At 36.9% G+C, this 20,629-nt stretch overlaps 1 protein-coding gene across 4 annotated transcripts in view; it reads left to right on the forward strand.

Moving 5' to 3' along the window:
• CEP112 (centrosomal protein 112) overlaps nucleotides 1-20,629 on the forward strand; it is a 389,712-nt gene that overhangs the window by 139,607 nt on the left and 229,476 nt on the right. For all 4 annotated transcript variants that reach the window (XR_004421320.1, XM_033090398.1, XM_033090397.1 and 1 more), the window contains exon 20: nucleotides 12,576-12,758. Coding sequence is in view for 3 of the 4 variants with exons in the window: in XM_033090398.1 (XP_032946289.1) it covers nucleotides 12,576-12,758 (183 nt within the window). In the remaining variant the exon portion in view is untranslated. The remainder of the gene's footprint in view (nucleotides 1-12,575; nucleotides 12,759-20,629) is intronic.

Raw genomic sequence — 20,629 nt, forward strand, 5'->3', positions numbered from 1 at the left:
TTACCTACCTGTCTGGCTGGATTTCCTGACTTCAGCTCGCCCTCCTACCTTCTCAGTTGCCTTCTGCACTTGCATTCAAGTGGGAGTGTGACAACTTTTCTATTATCTTGTCTGACTTTTCTCTAAAGTATAAAATCTCCGAATGTTTAAAATCGTAAAGGGTTAGAGCATTTCACACTGGAAGGCTATTTAGATGCTAATCACCCAGGCTTCTCAAACGGGCATGGGTGACCCCTGGGAGGTGAGCAAGTACCTGGGTATTTGTGAAGCTGCCTGCGTGTTTCCTGGAGTGTGGGGTTCACATGCTTATTTGTGGGAAAGCAAAGTAGTTTTACTACTGAGGCAACACTCATTTTAAAACAAACATAGACTTTCCTGTTGTGTAAAATGCAAAGTTGTCGTGAATTTTTAAGATAAAATAGGACATTTCAAAGAAACTTCCAGCTTGCAGAGGCTGCTTCAGGCTATGCCCTCAGATCCCTTGGGGGGGTACTATTCATTTTCACTGCTGCTGGGGATCCTTTGGTGGAAAAGTTTTAGAGGCAGTTATCTGGTCTAATCCTCACATTTTATAGTGAGGAAATTGACATCCAGAGGAAATGAACGACTTGTGCCTTCTGGGCCTCAGTTTCCTTATTCCGTTTTAATTTTTGAGCCCCACCCACATGGAAAGCATCATGTCAGGAACTGTAACGAAGTGAAAAAAGCAAAGTGGTACTTTAAAGTATTTTAGCCCAAATGCAGGCATAAAGTTTACAGATATGGGGAGAAAAACATAAAACATCAAACACATGGGATAAACACTCACAGAAATATCCTGTAAAGCCCAAGCTTTCATCAAGATTTCCTGTTGCTTTCCTGTATAACCCATTGGAACAAAAAGACAATTCTAATTGTCTTTTCACAAACCTCATTCAAGTTGGAGACAAACAACAAACCAGGCATGCTAGGATTTCCTGAACATGGAGAGTTTTCTTGGCAATTCCATCATATCATTCTTTAATCTTATATTTCATATTTTTTCTTTTCACTACAAAGCCTTTAAAGGGAAATGTAGTTCAACAGATAAACAAGTGTCAAATTCTTCAGAAGGAATAAATACTTATTGTTGATTATAAAAAACACTGAAGGGCCAATCCCTTACATGTTACCATTATTTTAAACGTAAGATATTTTGGTGGCAAAGACAGTAGTAAAGATAAGACAGGAATTATACAAAATAATCAAGTGGGAAATTTTAAGATCAGTTGAAATATTTAAAAAACAGAATGTAATTCTCAACTTTTCCTCTGTAAATATTTTAGTTTTTAGTTATCTAGCTTTTTTTTTTTTTTGGTAAAATAGCCTAAAAACATAGATCTCTTTTAAATTAGACTATTTAGTCTATACTGGAAAAGGAAATAGTAGAAAGCAAGAGACAGAGGAAACAGAAGGAAAATATTCACTGGTCCAGGTTCCCAGGAAGGTGGAGGTGTGTGGGCAGACCCCAAGCACAGGTCGAGGTATTCGCCTTGGAGGGGAGGGGCAGGCCTGGTGCGAAGAGGTGGGGTGGACAGATGCACAGAAGTTGGTGGCTCTGTAGCAGTACAATGAGGACGTCCTGGAGGATTTTCTCTGTGAGATGGGAGGCAAGATCATTGCTGAGCCTGGAGGAATTACATGGACAGGAGAGCTGATGGACATGGGGATTTTTGCAGTCATTTTGGTGTTGACATCCCGGATCTGACTAGAAAAACTTGGTAAAAATTTCTTTTTGGTTTTGAGGTCTAAGATGAGGTTAATGACCATGAGTTTGTGGGGGTATTTTCATGTGGTTTACTGATTTCTACATCTAGTATGTTCCTGTTACTCTCTTTGTCTTCTTCTCGCTGTCCTTATTATACTCTTTTTCAAGTCTTTTGGCTTGGCGTTCCTTTCCTCGTTTGTAATAAATAATGTGGGGGCCTCAACTACATATCAGCCTCTCTGCTCCTCAGTGGTGATCAAGAGAAACGCAATTTCTGATCTAATGATGCTACAAGTCTTTCAAATTCTTTCTTTCTATAACGAGCTAATCCATGGAATGCAGCCGTGCTCTAAGGCACAGCTTGGTCCTACAGGCAGCAGGTACAGTGACAGATCCCTGGCCCATTAGACCACCAGAATGAGGGACCCAGGCTACGAAGCTGTGGCGCTTGGGGTCCAGACCAGGTGTTGGGAGCCTGGGATCATAGAAGGAGCATTGATAATTAGTGAAAGGTTGTTGTTGTTGTTTTCTTTTTTGGCTTGGCACTTTTCTCATTTGTGTTAAAACAAATGGCACCATTATCCAGAGTGGGAATTAAGAGAGCAAAGATGAATGCAGTTCTTTTCAATAGCTATAGTTTAAGTGTATATTATACGTTTTGTTTTAGGGATGCTTCATTTTGAGAATGTTTCCTAGATAGTGATAAGGCTAACTGATGATTCCCATTCTCTAGATACCTTAAAATTTTTAAATCGAAGCAATGTCTTTCCTGTCATTCATTATTTAACACGTTTATTGAGCAACTCCTTTGTGCTAAATACTGTGCCAGATGTTTAGGATATGAAATGAACAAAATAGTCTCTGCACTTATGGCGGAGGAGACAACACCACCACGTACACATGCTCACTCTCTCTCAAAATATGATGGAAGGTGAGGAAAATTGCTATGAAATAAAGCAAGATAAGGTGTTTGTGAGTGAAGCAGCTATGTTATGTATGGTTGTTACCATACCAGTAAAAGATATTATTTTAGATGAGGTTATCAGTGAAGGACTCTAAAGAAGTGATATTCGAATTAAAACCTGAATCAAGTGAAGGAGGAAACCATACAAAAACCTGAAGTGAGAAAAGAATATTTCAGGTAGAGGGAGTGGGTTGGGAAGTGGCTGGAATGGAGCGAACTAGGTAGGAGACGAGCTTAAGCTGCGGGCCAATCATGTCAGCTTCTGTAGCCTGTGATGCGGGGTTTTGATTTTATTCTGAGTGTGATGAGCAGCGATTGGAGCATTTGAGTAAGACCTGGTTTATGCTTTACCAAGATCTGTCTAGCGGCGGAGTGAAGCTCTGATTGTCGTGGAAGCAGGAGAAGAAGCAGGGAGGCGGGTTAGGAGGCGACTGCAATAGTCTGGCCTGGTGGGTAGGGGTGATGGCAAGGGGTCAGCTTTGGCATGTATTTTGCAGGCAGGACTCGTTAATGGATGTGAAGTAGAGTGTGAGGGAAAGAGGGAACTTACAGGTTTTCCAGCTGAGCAACCAGGTGAATGGTGATGACAGACACTAACGGGTGAGTAGAGCAAAAAAAAAGGGAGTCCCCGTACTGAGCCCAGGGGCACACCGACCATTAGAGAAGGGGAAGAGGTGGAGGAAGCAGCAAAACAAACTGAGAAGGAGCAGTCAGTGAGTTAGGAGGAGAAACGATGGAGGTGTTATTTCCCGTGAGCCATGTGCAGCAGGTGTTTCAGGAAACAGGAAACACGGAATTGTTGTTTCAGGTGTTTCCAAGACGGGAGTTCGGTGGAGGCTCAGAGCTGCGATTGGATTTGGCAAGAAGGTCTTTAGCTGCCTGCTCAAGACCAGTTTCAGTAGAAAGTGGGAACCAAGCCTGAATGGTATGGGTGGAGAGAGAATGGGACGTGAACAACAATTCTGAGGAATTTTGAAGGGAAGGGGAGCAGAGAAATGGGGTGGTAGCTAGAGGGATATGTATCAAGGGACTGTTTTAAAGAATGAAATATAGTAAAAGCATGTTTGTTGATGAGAATGATCTAATGGAGAAGAAAATGTTGATGACGCAGAGAGTGATGGGATAATTATGAGACCATCATGCTTCACCTGGCAAAAGGGCACAGAATCCAGCGCACAGGCGGAAGGATGTACCTTAGATAGCAGCAAGGCCAGCCATCTATTTAAGCCGTAGGAAAGAGAGACAGTGCAGATAGGAAGCCAATCTGGTGATACGATGAAGTAGTTCTCTTCTGACTGCTTCAAATTCTATTTAGTGATTGCTCCTGAATGCCCCATGTTCCATTCACAATAAAGAATAATTGTCAAGCAGTGCAGTAGGTGATGTGGGAAAAGTAGAAAGTAAAGCCATAGTCCAGTATTGGAATTTATAACCGAGTTGATTTCTTTCTCCTCCTCCCTTTCTTACTAGCTGGGTAACTTGGATGATTTTTATATTTCATATTCATTCAAAAGCAGTGATGTGCCAGATTAAGATAAACTGAATGTGTTTTCGAGGAAACAGACATAAGGTAAAATAAATTAAAATATACAGTTAAGACATGTTTTCCTCCAAAATGTTGAACTCTGTCTAAGAGGGTGTATTCTTAGTTAATGAATTTTCTCAATTTGAGTGCTGTGAGTTGACCATCATTAAACCGTGAGGAAAAAGCTTCTTGAAGCATTTGACTGTGTGAACCCCTCCTGGGTTTTAATTGAGATCTGGCAGATAAAAACACAGAAAATGTAGCGAATTTTCCAAAAAGTTTTCAAAGCTCATGGTAATTATTGTCACTCATCACCAACAGGTGCAGGGTAAGTATTTTGAAGTGTTAAATGGGAAAGAAACCCACAGAGAATGGCACTTGCTTTCAGCACATCATCGTTTGTCAGCTTTCCTTTGTAATCCCTGTTGGGCTTACTCAGCCTTCCGCCCTCACTCAGTTTGTTCTGAGCTTCAGGAGCTTGAGCAGGCCTTTGTCCCGGATGTTGGTGGTTGACCAGAGAGGAAACGGAATGAAGAAGCAGAATATGCTGGCAGACCCTTGTTCTATCCCTAATAGCAGTTAGTACAGTAATATTAAGCTTTTAAATAAAGAGAACTTGTGTGACTGAATTGAACGGTTGATTGACAGGTTTCATGGCTGGCTCTTTTTGTTGCCACAAATATCTAATCCTGGAGCCACATGGCCACCCACAAATGACAAATTCTATTTCTGCTCTTGACACACTGCCAACTTTTTACCTTTTTTTTTTTGTGCTTCTTTCTATTAAGATATTCAGAAATTCAGACCACATTATGGTATTTTCTGTGCTAAAATGTGTTTCTCTTCTGATTGCAAAGGCTCAGAGCAGATTGTATATGTCCTTAAGTGTATCTTTAAAGGAGATTTTATCGCTCATGTAATGCAATGTCCAGAAGCACATTTTATGTCATAGAGCTGCCATTAAAAAAAAAGAGATTCCAACATTTTTTAGTAAGGACACAACACCAAATCTAGTGAAATGGTGCTAAATTTGCGATAGACTCTGTCCCACAGGAGCTAAATTCCAGAACTGTAAAGAATTTGGTAACTTACTTTGACATTTCAAATATGCTGTTTTGAAAATGCATATGGGAAACTGCTCGGAGACCTAAACTAAGGATGCTAAGTCTCTGCCTCTTAAATGGAGAAAACCAGGGCATGAGGCACTTGTTTTTTAGTGTGGCTCTTAATGCCACGAGTCTTATCAACTATATAAAAGTTGCAGCAAATTTCACAACCAAGAAGCAAATGTTTTCACATGGAGCCCTTCTATGGGGTGTGGCAAACCCTATAGAAAAATGTTTGTCCTTCAATGGCTAGCACTTTAGCCAAGTGCCCTTGAACTATTTATTATTAGTCTGATGTATATAACTATTCAGAATATTGAACTGACCTTCATCTCTTTTCTAAAAAAATGTTTACAGTAGTTTGTGATTTTACTAGGAAGTGGTCTTCTCTGCTACTCCAGTTATCTCGATCCAAGATGGACATGCCAGAACTGCCTCGGCGTAGTACTGAGGAAGAAGTCAAAAGTCTCAGGAAAATGAGACTATTAGAATGATTTTGTTACTTTAGACCAGATAACCTATCCCATGGGAGGGTCTAGAAGATACCACCTTCATGAAGGTGCTGAGGAATGCACTGAGGGTGGAGATACCAAGCATGGAACAGCTCTTTGGTGGCTTCCTCTGTATGCCTGGGTTGACAGTAGGAAGTGCTGCTGTGGAATTGGGCCGTCTCCTGTCAACAGGATGGCAGGGTTCCAAAATGGCAGACACTGGATGGGGCACCAAAATGCCAGATGGAAGGTAGACGTACTTACTGTAATGGGCGGCAAGGCTAGCAGGGTGTCTTGCTCCTCAGGCATCTGTGGTGATAGTGAATACAACATAGTGGTCTGACAGATATGAGAGACAGAGACCAATGCAAGTATTACTTGTACAATATCAAGAAAATAGTTAAGAGCTGGGAAGTGAGCTTTTGATAATTCGCCACTTCAGTGGAACACCGTGGTCTTTCATCAGGTTTCCAGATCTAAGTTCACATTTAATAGACCCAGAACCCATGTGTTTGAAGGGAGACCATGACCCTTGATAAAGTCTCTTGCAACGCTATGACAAGTAAATATTCCCCCAAAGCGAGCTTTTGCTATTCGACATAGTAACTGCACACAATGAAGAAAGCAAAAATTCTGCTAAAATCTTATCCATTAGGAATGACTATTGTTAATCTTATATGAGCATCATTCTAGAAATTTCTGTGAGTGATAGATAAAAGGGTAAGTAGATCTATAGACAAAAACCATTGTTTAGAAATAGGATCATGCTATATGTGCCACTTTTATTAGCATATTTCATTTTATGTGAAATTCATTGAAATAAAGAACCAAGGGAAAGTGAAGGAATTCCTGAAGTTTAGAAAATGTTTCTTTTCCATATGAGAGATGATTTCTTAGAGCAGTAAGAAATAAAGGTTAAAAATACATTGAGGTTAGAGTCATTTTTAAATTTTATGGTTCCATTTTGAGAGCATTAATTTACTCTTTACTATTAAAAAAATAAAATTAACATGTTTATACTTCTACCCACCCCTGCCACTCTATTTTGCCAATTATATTATTATTTATACTTTGGAGGTTTGTAGCATTCATATTTTGTTCTATAACCATATTATATAAGTTAGTTTTTTTAAATCTAACTCAGTTATATGTTCACCACCAGGACTTTGAGCACAACTCCATATCTGAGCCCTTTACTTTGATTCATCTGTTGACTACTGATATCATCATTAAATAGTTTTTTAAAGGGCATATAGTTGTACTCACTGCATTTTTGCATGCTTGAGAATCACTATATGTGTATGTCCCCTTATTTTTGAAGGATAGTTTAGCTGGGCATAATATGTTCTGGTCATTCTTTCTTTCCCTAAAGGTTTGGATACATTGTTGCACTGTCTTTTGGCAACTAATTGTAACTCTTAATACAGCTTCTTTAGTCATCTCTCTTGGTTGCCTGAATTTCATCCTCAAGGACTTTTGTTTTCAAGAGTGGTTTGAGTTCTATAGTCTTTGAGTTTTTCCATGTTTTAGTTTAGTTATAGTATGCTTGAGGCAGTCTTTTCTCAATCTGAAGCAGTTTTTCTTGGTATATAGTGCACTATTTTTGATATATGCATTCATCTCTTCATTTATTTCAGGGACAATTTTTGATGCCATATCTGTGTATACATGGATTTTCTTTTTCTGTTTTCTCTCTACATAATCTCTTGGCCTCCTTCATGGGTCTTTACTATGATTATCTCAAGTCTTGTCTATGTGAGTGATTCAATTTTCAGCCATGTTTATTCAGCTCATTGTTGTTTCTACTTTATAATTAATTTTGTGATGGAGTTATTTTGAGCTTTAGTTTTGTTGTTTTATCTTCATGTCTTTGAGTTCTCTTTCATTGCACTCATGTTCTTAAATTCTCCTATCACTCTAATTGTGTCTGATTTTTAAGGTATGTTTTCTTCCCCTCCAGAATTATGGTCTTTCTTCCTTTCTTCCTTCTTTCCTTCCCTATTTTTTGCTCAGATCATTTTTATTTCCCTGATATAATAAATTTACAGTTGTCCAGACACTTGCTTGAGTTTAATGTGGAAAGCTCTGTCCAAATCTACTACTTGATCTGGTATAATATGTGTGAATTCTTTTTTGCTCCTTTTCTGTCTTTATTTTTCAGCCTGTTTTCCTCTGAGTTTCAGTTTGAAGGTATGGGTATTTTGTTGCATTTACTTTTCTATTGCTTAAGATTATGATAAGGATGGAGGAGGAGAACTTAGTTGAGTTAGGAGCTCTGAGCAACTTTTGTTAGAGAAACTGATGTCTGCTCTTTTAACATTTTATTAATGTTCTACATCAGGGTTTGCTCTCTTTTTGAGAGCTTTTTTTTCCCCTTTTTTTTATGGGAGCTTTGAAGCCCATGATTCTATCAGGAAGAATCAGCTCCAGTTTTTCACTTTTATTCATCTCTTTCCAACTGCCATTTCTATCCCATATATTTACCTTCTTATTCCCTACCTGGGCAGAACAGGGGAAAAGGAATGCTTGATCTTTTGTCTATTTCTCTCCAAAACAGGGAATACTCCCCAGCATTATTTCAACTCAGCAGTTACACCCCTGGGAGGTGGGGACATGATAGTATATCTCATCAAGCCATGTCGGAATCTTCTCTTTCTTTCTTTGATTACACCTTTTGGTCAAGGCCAAGATGGTATTCCTTTCTCCTTGTTTGCTGCTCATGAATGTTCTCTTGTTTTGTTTTTAACATTTCTTTTTGTTCTTTTCACAATTTTCAGCTTCCTCTGCTATTTTTACCCAGGAATTCCATTGCCTGGTGTATTTAGTATGAAGCATAGGTTGCCTTGAAATACAGTTATTCCCTTATTGTTAAAACCAGTCCAGCAGCAGCTGAATGACTGTCAGGGTGTTATAGGGAAGATTCCTGGATTAAGATTAATGTTATACAATGTAGCCTCTACATCACTCCGAACTGTTCAACTTTCTTATTTGTATTCACTGGGGCTTTTACCCATTATACCAAGCCTTGTAGAGTAGAGATTTTATAATTTGATTAAATTTGAGGTTGTTTAGTATTTGCACCATAATTCCTCCTTTCTAATGTGTTGGGTGCATTCTAGCACTTCTATAAATTATGTTTCTAGTTTTGGAATTACTGACATTGAGTGTATTATTGGGATATGTCGGTCTTCTCTCTGTTGTATACTGAGAAATGATTTATTCCATCCCCTTTGTCTTTTCCTTTATAAGATTATTAAAAGGTGTTCAGGCCATATTTGCTAGCACTAATCTCACTGTAAAACTGTTACCAGGATTTAAAATGTATATATTCCAAGACCCCCAGAGACTTGGATACGTAGCAGTTCCCCCTTGGTCTTTCTCAGAGCCTTGAATGAGCTCTTGCTCTTGGGTACTTCCATGAAGTATCAGTTAGAATAAAAACATCATCATCATCTGACTGAAGTGATTTAGTCAGATCACTTTAGTCAGATCTGTGATAGAGGGCTGTGCTTTCAGAGACTTCAGAACTTCGAAACTTGACTCTTGAACTTCATGTTCAGAGTATGTTGATGGGTAGTGTAGTAGATGCAGCAGGACACTTATCTATCTCTTGTTTTGACCTACAAAAATAACAGTTGCATGTGAGTCGACCTAGTAGTTTTTAGGGACTAAAGCTGTTTTCTCACCTAAACCCCAACCACCAACCAAGCCATCAAGCTCAGTATCTCAAGGGACTGCCAAATGCTACCAGATGCTTCCAAGAGAGGGTTAATCACCTTCTTTGTCCCTGGAAGATATGCCAGTCTGCTTTAATACCTGTGAGTGGGCACTACAAGTATAGTTACCTGGCCCACAGCTCACTGCTTTGAATTAGGGAACTTGAAGCTTTCGCTTCTATATTACAGGGCTCTCTTTAGCCAGCCTTCATTAAGCAGGTTCCTTGGTGGTGGTAATTCCTATTTCCCCTGCAGCGTATGTTATAGATTCTGGATCACCCTGACTTAGCGACCCCACTGACCACTCAAAGTTCCTCCCAGTGAATGCACTCTACTTTTACATTCTTCACATTTTCCATGATTTACCACCTCTGGTCACCACGAACTCCATTAGAATTTACTGTTGGTTAACCAAAAGTGTCTAGTAGTCCAAGGTAAGGAGGATATGCTACCTTTGAGATGTTCCCACAAGTGAAGGACCAAACCAGAAAAATCCAAAGAACTCTTTTAACATTTACTTACATGAAAGGGGCTAGAAACCAGTAAAACCTTGAATTTAAACATAGATCCACCTTGATGATGGCCTTTGTGGTTATAAATATAATCTTCAAGATATTCCCAGAACATTATGGTTTTTCTTCTGGACACTACCATTTATCAGGAGAAAGCACACCTGCCAGAAGATGCTGATAGTGAGGAAACCTAGGCAAAGACCAGAAATGGCTCATAACATCTTGAAGTTGGCCAAGGAGTGTTGGACTGAGCAAACAAGCCTGAGCTATTTCACCTTCAAAGGCTTCAGCATCCTTGAGATATGTTCATTAATTATCATCACCGCGCAACAGGCCCTGACAGAAAACTAATAATTTATGAACATCAATGTTTAGGCTTGAAATTCCATCATCTATTTGATTTGTTCCTGAATTTCAAAAAATCAATAAACTGAAATTTGTGCATGAGCACAGGACCATTGATCAGTCTGTCAGAACTCTCCAGATGAGTCAGAGCACGTTGCTGTGGAAGTGTGTTATTCATAGAGCCAAGAGCGAGGTGGTACCATCAATAACCATCTCACAGCGACATCTGTTCATGCGTCTTTTCTTGGGGAAAATCTGTAATTCTCCCTCAGTTTTAGGCCAGTTGGTTACTTTTCCCTAGACTTTTATAAAATATTTTGCTTTTTGTCAATTTTCAATCACATCCATCCTCCCAGTTTTTCAGAGGCTTTTGAGAAGATTTCAGTAAAACTTTCCACCTCCTTCTGTTTCCTTTCAGTGTATAAAATACTTAAATGGTTTTAAGTAAAATTTATGATTTTGTTATAATGATGCTTGCTATCATAACACGCTGAGTAGAAATAATAATGTGTCTTAGAACTGAAAGTATTCTAACTCAATAATTCATACACTGGCTGCCTGAAAAAAAATGCAGTAATATCAATAAAATTTTAAATTCTCTCCTTTGTTGGGATTAACATTGTAGTTGTGTGAACCACAGAATAATAAAACATGCACATTTATTTTAAATAAAGAAAAATTTTCTTCCCTTTTATACACTTACACACTTAGTATAGTGTATAAGGAGAACATTTTTATGTTATTTTTTTCTGTATATTGCCAATAGTGGAATAATATGGAAAAAAGATTCCTAAAATTTAAATAAACATAAATTCACTAGAATGCCTCTTTATCCTCAGATGCAAAATAAATTTTTCCATATTATTTTATACATTATTTCGTTCTGATATATGTATATATTCGAGAGTTAGTATACTTTTCTCTAAATAGTATAATGAATTTATGAGTGGTCAGAAATTCATTGTTGATTTCCCAGTTCTCTAAGAAAAATCACAATAAGAAAAGATTTTGAAACCTGTGTTTAAAAGCAAATCTAATTTGTGTTTTGATTCTTAATTTGCAAGTTGAGGATGAGAATTTTAAATCTCAAAAGACAATGACTTCTGAAATTTAGTGCAGCATGTGTGCCTGGAGAAATGAATGCTATAGCTTTAAGATAAGGTAGGCTGGTGATTCATTGCACGAAACAAGATCGATGTGGAGGAGGCTCCTACTGTTAGCTTTTTTGAAGATGGATTCTCACGCCGAAAATAACACAACATATTCTAGATAACAGCAGTTTTTTCCCCTGAAATCCACCAAAACTGAAGAAAAATCCAAGTGACTGTTCTTAGCAGCTGTGTGGCCTGGAGTTCACTGGGGAAGCTGGCTTCCTGCAGTCCCCTATTCATCACCTGCTTCAAAGACAGCCTGGCTGGCTATAGTTTGCAGGCCAGGTAGGGTGCCATTGTGCACAGTCTGGGAGGATTAGTATCAAAGCTGCGGCAACCAGGCCCTTGGTCTCCGGCTGCCATTCAGTCTTGCAGGGAGAGGCTAAGACTGGCCAAGGTCACAGTCTCCAGTGTGGAGTGGACTGGGAAAGGATCCTAAGAATAGAATGCTTTTTATGAAATCATGGCGCAAGCTTGCAGCACAGCAGGTGCCCTTCTGGAACACATAACATCTGTTTATGTTGGTATACCGTAGCTGACAATGAGATAATAGAGCTTTGAAATTTATCATTTTATTTTTAAAAAGACAACGACATATACAATAATCCAGATGCGTATTTAGCTCCGATCTGTTATTTGAAAATCATAAAGAAAACTGACCGATGTAATTGCTGCTTTTACGTGTATATATTTAAGCAAAAGCAAAGCGTACTGATTATTAACCATTTGTAACCATTGCTGATCAGTAATACCCGAATTCTTGGGGAGGAAATACCTGGCATTCAACATAATTTTTTTCAATGTTCAGGCATTTGTGTCAACAGATTTTAGGATTTACTGAATATGCCCAACTGTCTTGACTATTAGATTTGGATCCCCCACCCCACCCCCCAAATGAGAGTATTCAAGGGTGAGGTAATAATGACGCAAAAATAAAAATTTTAACTTGGACAAATTAGAGAAAAATTAAGCTGTCCATGAGTTGTCATGACGACAAGGATGTTCTGTTGATGAACTGTCCTCCTCATTGTCCAATCAGATAGTAGAGCTGAAGCTGGAGCATGAACAGGAGAAGACGCACCTATTACAGCAGCATAACGCAGAGAAGGATAGCCTAGTCCGAGACCATGAACGGGAAATTGAAAACCTGGAAAAACAGCTTCGCGCTGCCAATATGGAGCACGAAAATCAAATTCAAGAGTTCAAGAAACGAGATTCACAGGTAATTATCAATAATATTTGATAAAACGGGTATCTATTTTTAAAAAGTCATCAGCGTTTAATGTTTTCTTATTATTCTTGTTGATGCACGCTGTTTGATCATTTGCAAAACTGACATATAAATGTGATTTTTTTGTATTCTTCCTTCTATTCCCCCCCCCCCCCCCGTTTTAGGGATGAATCAGGCTTTAACTACAGAAACCACAGGTAGCCAGATTAAAAATCCCATGGCGCGCTATAACTTGGCCCCTTTTTTTATAATCTTGTCTCAGTTCCTTTCATGATGGATTTTTTTAAGGTATCTGCCCCTTACCCCTCCCCTAAGCCTTAGCAAATCCCTATGAAATATATCAGCCTCACTCCTTGCTTTTTGTTTTAATCTCTGCAGGTAATCAAGCAGCTGTTTTAATATTTGCTTTTCCTTCCTAGTGTTGCTTTTTTTCCTTAGATTCTATATTTGATTAGATCACTCAGATGGTAATTGATAAAAATGACTCCAGCGAAAGGCTATTTCCCATCAGGTCTGTTGCTTTTTCCTACATGCACATACACATGCCTCCTAGACTCCATCTCTGTAGTCCCTGTTGGAAGCCATTTGGCAGAATAACCCCCAGCTGTGGTAGCATTTGACTCTTCAAACTTATGGATGAAATGTGCACTGTCAGCATGGAAAATTATCTTTATAAATTTCAGATGAAAAAAATCTTATTGAGCCTGTATCTTTGTAGTACAATACATTCTTTAGGGTATGTATAATCAAAGGCCTTTAGTGTATCCTCTTGAAGAGATTGCTGTGAAATGTTATTAAAGAAAAATTGAAGAGCAATTGATAACAATAAAAAGATAATTTTTTTTTCTGATGAAACCATATCATATACCAGGTCTAAATACCTCTTTTCCCATTGAAATCTAACCATTTTATCTACACCTCACATAAGCTTCTTCCTAGTTATCCTTCCTCCCCAAATAATATAATTTTTAAACAATGAAATAAACCTCCTACTTGTTAGAATGTGTGTTTGAACAATTTTGTAATTATCTCTACATAAAAATACTGCTGATTAAATAGATGTTAATTTCTTGCATGGAGGGTGGGAGGCGGTAAAGCAAAGAATAGATGTTATTGGTTATTTTTCATTTGACCTTGAGTCTTTGACTTTTGAATAATGACTGGGCAATATAAATATACTCAGCACAAGTTTTTTTTTTTGTCGATAACATAAGTTTATATAGGAAAATCATTTGTAATCTGTTTTATGGGGGATTGCTAACTAAAAAGGTAGTCATTGTAGTATAGCCATAGTACTGGAATAGTCAAGGGCTTCCTGTTCAATCAACGTGTATTATATTTTTGCCCCCAGCCTCATTAGACCCTTTATAAAATATACGGTGATCTTTTGATTGTTAGCCATACAATTTCTTAAGAATATTTTAAAACTCACATTTTCCTTCAAAGATGATGCTAAGCCTTACCATTGTCTTCTATGATAAGATATGTGGTCCTGAGTCAGTGTAGGGTCTGTTTGCCTAGTAGAACTGAATAATTGGTACAATAAAATACATTAATTTATAAAGCTTACTACTATTTTGGTACTGTTGTGGAGAGCAGACACAAGTGGAGTCCAAATTTAGAGGAAATCTTTGTGATTTCTGTATATGTCGTATCTGCCATATATAGGGTGCGGTTCATCCAATGATAACAAAAGGGAAATTTTTGAATTATTAAGTACAATTAAGCCACAGGGAGAGTATAGTAAGGCTATTAATTGAATATCTTCTAATTGAAATATTAAGTATGAGGACCATATGACTTTTTCAAAGGACTGCAACATAGGCTTATATTTCTTCTATTTTGTGCCTTTCTTGAAACAATTGGAATTGCTGTCATGGGATTGCTAGTAAGCAATGGAAACAGGCTAAAGGCATTCTGGATCAAAATGAAAATGACTTTCTGTATGAGCTCTACTAAGTTAATTTTAGAGATGCTGTATTTTAAAACTTTATCAGTAAGTTATATTTTTAAAAATCTTATCATCTATACAAATATGCTAATAATTTGGGTTTCTTTGTGGTTATTGATTAAGACTATTATTTCAAAGTTTCCTTCAGGTAAGTCCTAAATTTTCCAAATTATCTTTTCAGGAATGTGTTCTAAATAATCTAACATATAATGCCTTTTAAGTCCTGAGTTCCATTCACAGATTTAAAAAAATGTAAAGTAATCATATATACTTTTAAAACTAGAAGTTTTTTTCAAATCACTGTTTTGTGGTGTGATGCAGAACACAAGTATCTTAAATATTGGTTTGTATAATTTTTTTTTTTATTTTGATTTCAGAGAGGTTTGAATTTCAATTCATATTTGGCTGCTCTGGTTTAGCAATGGAGGCCATTTTGTAAAAAGGACTATTTGAAATATTTAACCAAAGAGGATCAGTGAAATATTTTGGATACTATGTCTTTGTTTGCTGCTTTTCCTCCATTGTATTCTTGAATGCAGACGGTATACTAAAAATCTACTTTTGGCCACTTCCAAATATGTAATATATTGCTTATTGATATTATAAAGTATAGCTACCTACCATAAGGTGAATCATATATTAACTAGGAAGTCCTTTTTAGTGAATATGCTATATAATTATTACAGGTTAGTTATTACTCAAGTAATTCCAGTTTTCCAAAGAAATGATAAGCTACAATAATGCAGCTAAGGACAATCGACCATTTCTCTCATTTTAGTTGGTGCATTTTGCTATTCTATGCATATATAATATTTCTGTCATAATACCTTGATTTTCAGTGGTAGGATATTTTATGCTGTGATTTGCTAAAATGCACATGACATTTACCACCCTCATACAAGATGTTTAGTCTGGTATCTACTTCAGGTCATAATGTTTAGGAAAAAGCATCCAGATCAGCAGCTATGAAGACATATAGAATTCACAACCTCATTGTCAAATATTGCTCATTCTTCAGATTCCTCTGATTGAAGTTATTTTAGAGGAGGATTTGATTGATTTAATCATGTTTTTTAATATAAAGAAAATTTATATTTTCATTATGATTATTCTAGGAAAGCTTCTTCTAACATGGTAGTTCTACATGTAATTCTTGGTTTGCCTTTGAACTGCAGTGTAGTAAAAGAATTTCTACACTTTATCCCTTGGAATTAGAAATAAAATAGAATATAGGTTCCACGATCCCTTAGTTGTTCTTTTAGGACCCTGAACCACTTAGAGATTGCTTGATCGTGTATGTTTGCTGCTGAACTGGGTGACGTGTATGAATACTGTAGGACTATTCACAGAGAACCTTTGTGATCTGCCCCAGAGGGGGTGTCTCCATGTTGGGACAGCTGTCTACGTGACCTGTTGAGGTACAAACAAATTGAGGAGTCAGGGTACCGAGGAGTACAGCAGCTCCTGTGAACCACCATCAGTACAATGCAAGTCAGACACAACAGACCTGAAGGTGATCAGTGACACCTGAACATACCTGAGACCTCGAGTGTGTCGATGGTGAAACAGGTGTTTCCTGATATTGGCATCTCAGTGCCTTTATTGATTCCCTGAACTGAGAGGCATTAGTATGAACGGTTTTTGTATAATAAATGGGCAGATCAGCTTGATATTTAGCTTATTCTCACATTAAGAGGCTGCACCTATCACTGATTTTAAAATGTGGGACTTTCAGAAATCCTCTTTTTCCTCTTGTCTTTTTTTTTTAAAAAAGGTATTCCAAACAGATATTTGTGATAAAATAATTATATCTCAACATTATTTTCCATGAATTTGGGGATCTGGCCCCAACATAAAAATCTCTATTTATATAAACTGAGTGGGGTGTGTGTGTGTGTGTGTGTGTGTGTGTGTGTGTGTGTGTGTGCAGTGGATTAAGCGCTGACTATCATTCTTCAAAGATTGTTTAAGGACTAATTTAACAATATGTATGTTCTGAACGCTACTGTTAAACCTATACATGGTATTTCGGCTTTTTTGGGGGGGAGCATTTTTCTATTGAAAGCACTTGATATTAATTTCTTTATATGCCAACTACTTTCAAAAAGGATTTGAGGCAGAATTTTACAATAAACACATGTTTAAACAGATAAGATATAACTGAAAATAACAAGCAATGAATGATATTAACCACATCAGAAAACAGATACTTTTTAAAAAATCCTTGAGTTAAGTACAAATTTTGGCTCTGAGCTTGCCTAGAAGCCACGGCAAAGAGGGAAACAGGATGAATTGTGTAATTCTAATTATCTATTGAAAAAAACTATACCAGTTCATACATTTTTTTCTAATTTTGAGAGAAATTTATGACATGGGACTTAATATAAAAGACACTGACCAATATAACTGATGATGTTTCTTATATGTTAAAATATTTGGAAATAAAATCTGATGGGAAAACCTTAGATTCTTTAACTACTTTCACAAAATGTAGTTAGCAGATTTTATTTTAATTTATTGAGAATTCCATTCTCAAAATCAACAAACACAGCTGCTTTGAGAGATCCAATTTTGTATATATTATGAATCAAAAGAAAGCTTATTTTAAGTCACGAGCCTGGCAAATTCTAGTACTATCATTGTATGTCTGTCCCAGAAACCCTTACAAAATGTCTTTAGGAAATAAAAATTAGGAACGTGGCTAAGATTGGAAATAGTTAATGCCTTGATGTTAATTTCCAAGTGTGTTATATTACTCTCTCATTCTCATATGTGATTCACTTGTCCTCAGAATTTACACTATGGAAGAAATAATAAAATCAACTGGTAGTTTGGTCCAGGAATATAGGATATTTGTGCCAGTACTAAATTGTTTCACATCCTACCTACATAACCTAAATAGTATTTCACCATCATTATTTTTTCACTAGTATCATTAGCTTGGTTTTGAGGTAGTACATAATTTTATTTCTTTGGGTCAAACTGGACTGACTGGTTAGATAAAGCAAACTCTGTAAATTAGAGTTCCCCCCAGAGTAATGAGGCGGGTGCTGTTAATGTGACCGCTTTGTGTTCCCTCTTTTCCTTAGTGACACACCCAGTCACATCAGAGTGGTTGCCTGGTCTTCCAGCTGTGTACACACAGCACTTTGATACTCATCCCCTGATACACTGCATTATTTGTATTAGAGGAAAGGGCAGTGGAATTAAGTGGGTTTTATAAGTATTAAGGGGGTTTTGTTGCAAGGTGCATAATGCTTAATGTCAGGTATTAGATGAGTTCGTGGGAAAATATTTTTAACAATTCGCTTTTTTATTTCACAAAAAGAAAATAAGACTTTTTCAGTGGAGTGGTGGTAAAACCTCGATTACAATTTTTAATTTAGTTTTTTAGATGAAGTTTCATAATATTATCTAAGCACTGGATTTAAGATAGCCCAAGAACTTGCTGTGTACATTAAAATATAAATAGAGGTTTTCTTTACTAAGCCACTTTTAAAAGCCTGTGAGGAAAATTTTGTTTCTCTGACATCAAAAGCATAGGTTATACAGAATTTTCCAAATAGGACCAAAGCCCTCCTCATATTGATGGCAAGATCCCATTTTATTAGTATCCAATAGTGGTGTGCCTAAAATTCTTACATAGGAATTTAATAGTATGTATTGTTTTATATATTGTTATATATATTACTATGTATAAGAATACTATTTCTTAGGTACTTAATTAGGAGAACATATAGGAAGATGCCCTTTTAAGTAAAGTACTTTTTTTGTAGGTCACCAGTTTTCTTTTTCCATTATAATTCTAAAATTCTGTAATTATTTTCATCTTATAAGCACAAGAGTAGCATATATACCCATAATTAAGCTACTATAAATAATTCAACTTGGTCCTCATTGTGGAGAAAATAATATTAAGTTTAAAAAACAAAAACCAGGCTGAGACGAGGAAATTGATTTCTCTAAGAATGATCCATTTGTAGAAGTATTACACAGTGTATCTTCAGCACTGTGCATATTTTTTAAATGTGGCAGTTGCCATGGAAACCACATTCTATGGCATGTAGTCCACTTTTAGATAAAGAATATTCTTTTTAAAGACAAACCTTCCAAATAATAACATATAAAGTATTCCTTTTGAATTAGCAACTTCGCATCAATTAATAATGATTATTTTTAAAAAATCTGTCTCTTATTCTCATTACACTTAATAGATGGTTCTTGAAGAAGAAAATTCTGTGCTAGAAATATTTAAAATAGGGGGTATAATGTGGTACCTCTGCAGTGGGGAAAATTAGGGAGATTGCAAGGGGACACAAATCTGTGTATACAGTGTGTCCCGCCAGACAAGAAGCTTTTAGTCCTACCAAGTGTCTAAGTGTCCAGGAATAATAGAGTCAGATTAAGTAATCTGAAGAGATGACCCCATCCAATTATTTTCAGTTTGCAGATAAAGAACCTGTGGTTCAAGGACATTATATTGCCCGAGGTCATAGAACTGGCAAACCAGGGCTTCTTAATCTTAATTCAGTGCTCTTTCTTTATTTCACGGCCTGTTCCGAGAAAGATTTCAGATTTTTGGAAAGACCTGGACGTGCAAAAAAGCAACGGGGTTATATGTGAGTCTTTGCCTAGCATGGGACAGAGACACTGGTACTCTTTGTTCCCCAGGAGATTCTCATCGCAGTTTGCATTTCTTTCAGTGATTTGCCATACTTAACATTGCTGCAGTCATACTTGAATCATGCTGCTTGAATTTCAGTTTTAGTAAGCAGTACCTCCTAGAACAAGACTGAATTTTTATGCTTGCGAGTGTTTAACAGCAGCAACAACTATTTATTATATGCTTCCCATGTGCCAAGCTCTCTGCTGGGTCCTTTATGTTGCATTAGCTCATTCAACACCTCTAGTACCCTGTAAGGATTAAATTTCCTATTTGGAAACTCTGTTTTGACCTTCTTATGTGGCTCAGAAAATGACCATGTGTATTTCCAATTTATTGATGAAAAAAGATTCAGAAAGCTTAAGTAAATTGCCCGAGGTTACCTAACTAGTGGTTAGTGTAGCAGAGATTCCTGCCCCACACACCTGCTTATATCTGAGCTCGTTGTCTCTGAATTTCATTTATTCGGCATAAATTCCATTATATTTTCAATTTTGGGTTGTTAATACATTGCTAGATTTAAAATACTGATACCCATAACTCAGACTATGTACATCCAAATCAGGGTTTAGCCCGTAGTTTCAATCTGTCTCCAAAGCCACCAGCCATGGTTATGTCTCTATTCTGAGACAAATTCAACTCTGAAGAGAGATGCATTTCTTAGTATTTTAGTTGGAATAGAATTCCTTCCGACAAATTTCAGAATTTGTAAAATGAAAAAACGAATATGTTTTTTAGTTGGGTTCCCTTTAGGTTCTCACATTATTACTGCAATAAGGAGATATGCCCAGAGTAACAATCGGTCAGAGGGGCGTACCAATCTCTGTAAAAATTGCTTAGGAATTTACGTTTAGTATTGGTGAAAACGGTGTGTTGTGAGTGGTTTATTATAGGTGAATGTTACGTTCAGATGTTATTGGGACTATTACATGTAAGCCGTTCATTTTACGGAATGAATCTGTAAACCTCAAGGCCTTCAATCTTAGTAGTTTTTTCTCTGAAGGAACCCTTGTCAGGATCCTATTACATGACAGCTAGTCAAAACCTTTTAGAAGTGAGGTTAAGTTCAAATCTGGAGACTCTCTCAACAGAAATACAAGGAATAATTAGAAAACGTGTTTCTTTTAGAATCCTCAAAAGCAATTTATGTTGATACAGTTTTGGCTTAATTCTAAAGTTATTTTGGTCAAAATGAAAAGTTTTCAGATGAATTCATTTTCTACGTAAAATATCCCAGAGATAAACCCA

The sequence above is a fragment of the Rhinolophus ferrumequinum genome, chromosome 21 (assembly GCF_004115265.2).
Source record: "Rhinolophus ferrumequinum isolate MPI-CBG mRhiFer1 chromosome 21, mRhiFer1_v1.p, whole genome shotgun sequence".
Taxonomy (NCBI): domain Eukaryota; kingdom Metazoa; phylum Chordata; class Mammalia; order Chiroptera; family Rhinolophidae; genus Rhinolophus; species Rhinolophus ferrumequinum.